The 5358-nt window shown below is 45.8% G+C and overlaps 1 protein-coding gene across 1 annotated transcript; it reads left to right on the top strand.

Moving 5' to 3' along the window:
- Positions 1-369: 369 nt before the first annotated feature.
- On the top strand, positions 370-1981 carry LOC125535238 (putative methyltransferase DDB_G0268948). Its single transcript, XM_048698291.1, has 2 exons — positions 370-712; positions 1057-1981. Exons 1-2 carry the CDS (start codon positions 563-565, stop codon positions 1687-1689), a joined length of 783 nt encoding a protein of 260 aa, XP_048554248.1. The 5' UTR covers positions 370-562; the 3' UTR covers positions 1690-1981.
- Positions 1982-5358: the final 3377 nt, after the last annotated feature.

The following is a 5358-nucleotide window of genomic DNA, read 5'->3' as shown; positions in this document are numbered from 1 at the left end:
AAGGGATTAAATCCACTTCAATCCCTGCCAAACCCCCTTTGAATCCCTCTCAACCGAACACAGCCTAAGGATAAATTTAGGGAGCAACGTGGACTTCCGTGGAGGCCGAGAAAATGATGCAGCAGCGGCGCGGATGGGAGATTCGGCGAGAGATCGCAAGAGTTTGCCTGGGCTGGAATGCAACGAGTGAGAGCAAAAAGACTGGGCCTGGGCGGGGCGTATCTGAGGACAAACCAAGAGGAAGTTCGCACGAACTTTCGTGTGCCAACACAAGACACGTGCGAGCGAACTAGTCCTATTTCTCCACGACGCTCCAACCAACCGGATCCAGTGAGGAGTGAGGACGAACCATTCAACAGGAGATAGCTTGGGAAGAAAGCATGGCGCGTATTTGCCAAGAAAGCACGTCCGCGCCGAAGCTCTCTATAAAGTACGTGCAGTGCACAGAAAGTATCATCATCATCATCATCATAGAAAAATAAGCATCCATCTCCTCGGTTCAGCCCACAGGAAACGAACACACACGAGCGCGCGCACGAGCGAGCGAGCGAGAGAGAGAAAGATGGCGAATCTGTTCCTGAAGCAGGCGAAGCACTACGCGGCGGCGCGGCCGGACTACCCGGCGGAGCTCTTCCAGTTCATCGCGTCCAAGACGGCCCGCCACGACCTCGCGTGGGACGTCGGCACCGGCAGCGGCCAGGCCGCAGTCTCGGTGAGCCTCCCTCCCCATGTCCCGCCTCTCTCCATCCCTGCCGCTGCCCGCCCATGAGTTTCTCTTCATCTTTGCTTTCTCCATAGGAAAGCCACGGTAGAAAAAGCATATTTTTAGTTTAGATTATGCCGACTTCCCTTTCTATGGACCCATGCTGAGCTTCCGGATTCGTTTCGACCACTCGATCAGCATCCCCTTTTTAGCTAGCTAGTTGGAATCTTACTATCTCACTAACTCCAACCATTTCTTGCATTCAACATCAGCAATTTCTAGTGGAATTCAGATACACTTTGTTGTACAGCAACTGACTTGTCCTGGCCTCTCGTGTGTGTGGCTGCATGCAGCTGGCGAAGCTGTACAAGAAGGTGGTGGGCACGGACACGAGCGCGCAGCAGCTGGCCTACGCGCCGGCCCTCCCCAACGTGCGCTACGCCCACACCCCGGCGGACCTGCCTCTCGACGGCATCCACGCGGCCGTCGCGCCGCCGGGCTCCGTCGACGTGGTCACCGTCGCGCAGGCCTTCCACTGGCTCGACCTGCCGCGCTTCTACGCGCAGGTCCGCTCCCTCCTGCGCGCGCACGGCGTCCTCGCCGCATGGTGCTACACGGAGCCGCGCGTGGGCGCGGCCGTCGACGCCGTCTTCTGGCGCCTCTACGACGGATCGGAGCCGCACTGGGCGCCCAACCGGAAGATGGTCGACGACGAGTACCGCAGCGCCGACTTCCCCTTCGACCCCGTCGACGGCGAGACCCACACGGGCCCCTTCGAGTTCTCCACCCAGCGCCGCATGGACCTCGACGACTACTTCACGTACATCAAGTCCTGGTCCGCGTACCAGACCGCCAAGGACAATGGCGTCGAGCTGCTCGACGCGGCCACGGTCCAGGAGTTCGCCGACGCGTGGGGCGGCGACCGCGAGGAGGTCAAGACGGTGAGGTACCCCATCTTCCTAAGGATCGGCAAGGTGAGGCCTTAAGAATAAGATGCAAGTGGCCTTGAGAAAGCGACGCTTTCAAGTTTACAGGACCAAGTGATTTTTGGCATTCTGCTACTACTACCCCTTCCTATTCCTATTGCTATTCCAAATCCAGCGTGTAACAAATTAAATGGTATTCCTAGTATCCATCCCATTTTCTAGACAAATAATTGTAAACTGTGGATGTTACCTTTGTCTATCGTATAGTATATGAATGTACCACCCTGACAATTGATGAATAAGTCGAAAGTTATTCTCGCAAAAAAAATTGCCGACCCTAACATTTAGAGCGTCAAGGTTCGTGCGTTGGCTTTTTTACTCGGAAGATGTGTACTTCCCTGGGCGGGTTCCTATATGGCGCATAGGGCGCCCCGGAGCGACCAGGCGCGCACCCCCCTGGCGCACTGAGCGTCGTATGGGCCGGCCCATAGCCCATTTATTTTTCTTTTAGTTTTTTTCTTAGCTCTCTTTTTTCTTTTTCTTCTCTGTTTCCCTTTTTCGCTTTCTTTTTCTTTTTTGTCTTTTCTTTCCATATTTGTAACATTTCCAAAAATGTTCGCAATGTCTAAAAAATGCTCAACGATTTCAAAATGTTCATTAAATTCCATTTTTCTTCATAGGATTGAAAAAATGTTCATCCAAATTCAAAAAAAATTCACCAAATTCAAATTTTTTTATCAATTTCAAAACAAAATCCCCAAATTTCAATTTTTTCTGTCGATTTCAATTTTTTTCATCAAATGAAAAATTTGCTCGTTTTCTTTTTTTCTTTTTTTTTACAAAATTTGTATGTTCATAAAATTTGTTTTTTGTTCATCGGATTGAAAAAATGTCCGTCAAAATTCAAAAGTTGTTCATCAAATTTAAAAAATATTCATCAAATTCGAAAATTTGTTCATCGATTTCAAAAATTCTTCATCAAATTCAAAAATTGTTCATCATCGATTTCAAAAAAATTCACCAAACTCAAAATTTGTTCGCCGATTTCAAGGTTTGTTCAATGAATTCAAAATGTGTTCATCTATTTTTCAAAAAAATATTTTTAATACAAATTTTTTTCATCAAGTTTAAAAAATGTTCATCGTATTAAAATTTTGTTCATCAAATATAAAAAATGTTCATCACTACTAGAAAAATGCTCAGATATATTTGTTCCTCAAAATAAATAAATTTTCATTAGAATCCATAAAAAGTTCATTATTTTGAAATTACGAACATTTTTTTTATAAAATTCACTTTTCTAAATTACGAATTATTTTGAAGAAAAAAGAAAAGCAAAAATAGTGAAAAAATGAATAAAAAAACTGGGGCGTTCAGCCCTGCTCGTGGGTCGGCCCACTAGGGGGCACGGGAGCGGACGGGTGCGCGCTGGCATGTTCGCCAGCGCGTCACGCGCCATATAGGAGCCCCCCTTCCCTGGCTGCTTTTTTAGACCGTATTTGGAATATCGGACGTGGAGCGGCAGGACTGTTCGACCAATGGGCCTTGTTGTCTTTGTTTCTGTGGTGCTACTGTGGTTTGTGGGCCTTTATGATGTAGGATGGCCGCAATACTACACTTACGGGCAACGAAGGACGGACTTTCAGTGACAATAATATGTGGGGATTGTCTCAAAAAAAAGTAGTATGTGGGGAGCAACTAATTGGCGAACGCTTCTTTGGAAGTCTCCCAATGATCACTTGGGGGTGGGCTTAGAGCGTGCAGCCACCGCCACGTGTCGCGCGTTGGGCGCTCTCTCTGTATTTGTTTTTTTTTCGCAGGCATTTTTGTGTTTTTAGACGGTTTTTTAGTTTTTTTTTACTTTTGACTTGCCACCGGTCTTTTTAGGTTTTGAAAAAAATTCAAATTTCTTTTACGTGAAAAAACACGTTTATTCTTCCGTAAAAGGCACGGTTTTGCTTTCGCGAGAGGCACGGCCATGCCTCTCGAAAAACAGGAAAAAACGCGTTTTCTGTTTTTCCCCTTCCACGAGAGGCAGGGTTTTGCTTCGTGAAAGGCATGGTTGTGCTTTCGCGAGAGGCACGACCAAGCCTATCAGAAACATAAAAACTGCATTTTATGTGTTTTTCTTCTGCGAGAGGCACGGTCTTACTTCAGCGAGACGCACGGTTGTGCTTTCGCGAGAGGCACGGCTATGCCTCTTTCGGAAAGAAAAAAAATGCTCCCGGTTTGGTTTTTTCTTTTCGTTTTTTCATCCTTTTTTCTTTAAAAAATAGTTTGTCAAAATCTATCAACATGAGATCTAATTTTAAAGTTCTCGACATGAGGAATTCAATGGTGAAACCGGTTCAAGATTTGAACGCACGGTTTAAGAGATAAAACATTTTGAATAAACGGATGTGCGAAAAAAGGGAAAACTCACAGGTTGCGACAAGTGGCGTGCAAGCAGTGCGCCACTTGTCCCAACCTGATAAGCTAGGAGTGATCTTTGAAAGGAGTACTCCTTAAATAGTGTTTTTGTAGTACGTGTCCTCCACTAATTGCCCCCTTCTCCAATTTCAATGGTGGGCCCGCCTCACTTAATTAAACCTCAAGCAATCAAATCCTAACCACCCCGTAAATCCTAGTAAACCTCCCGTGTGTCTAGCATTACTCATAGGATGGGCATGTCTATTTGCATCTGTTATAAGATGTGTGTAAGGAACCTAAAACTACCATAGGCGACTAGAGTTTCTTACTCCGGTGACTCCTTGTCGGCGTTGAGTTTCTTCCTACCCACCGGTCGGTCTCCCCTCCCCCCCCCCCCCCCCGGGGGGGTCGCTGCGTTTGAGCTGACCAAGGGGACAACGTGTCCGTCTTCCCGACCTTGACATTGTTGTCTTAGTTAGGGTTTGGAGAGTTAGATGGCGGCAGCAGCCTCTTCATCTGCTGGACAGGGTGGATCAGTAACCAGCAGAAGAAAAGGAGGGAGGGTGGTTGATCTAGAGATTGTCATGAAGAACATGAATCTTGGAATCGGAGTTGGGCGATGTTTTTGTTGGCGAGGAAGATATCTCCAAATTGGTAAAATCAGTGCAGTGGCTCTTATAGAGACTCCAATGGTTGGGAGGCACGATCCGTGGGATGGCACGTTTGACACTTTGCGGAGTGTCTCTTCAAAAGCCCTCGGCAAATCTTTTTACTTTTTCTTTTTGCTTTTCAAGCAGGGGACTCTGCCCTTTAAACCCCGGGAAAATATGGGCATGAAAAGAGCCTAGAAATGCATTAAATGCCTAGGGATGTATTTAATATATTAAATGTATAAAATGAATACAGAAAAATGTCCAGTTTTGACATGTAACATATGTTGACTGTAGAATAAAAATATCAAGGTCAAAGAATAAAGCAACGGTCAATTTGTCATCAAGCTTGACTAAGGAGTAGACTTTACTCTCATTTAAACCGGATATTCTCAGATATATTTTTTGTATTATCACTTTGATTTCCCCACAAATGACTAATAAATGTAAATGTTTGTAAATCCCCTACTTTATTTTGTTCCCCATAAAAATGGACGTTATTAGGTGAAAAATCGAGCCATATATCGGATAATCTTAAGGCGTCTCTTAAAAATGTCAAAGGGCGTAAAAATATGGGCTAAGGGTTTTGCCGGATTACAATGCAGCGTTTCTGGCCGGAGCTTGCCACTATTTTCCACACTTTGTTGATCCTGAGATAGTCGAGATTCTG

The sequence above is a fragment of the Triticum urartu genome, chromosome 2 (genome assembly GCF_003073215.2).
Source record: "Triticum urartu cultivar G1812 chromosome 2, Tu2.1, whole genome shotgun sequence".
In the NCBI taxonomy this organism is placed as follows: Eukaryota; Viridiplantae; Streptophyta; class Magnoliopsida; order Poales; family Poaceae; genus Triticum; species Triticum urartu.
The sequence above is the reverse complement of the archived record's forward strand: the minus strand, read 5'-3'. Positions and strand labels throughout refer to the sequence as shown.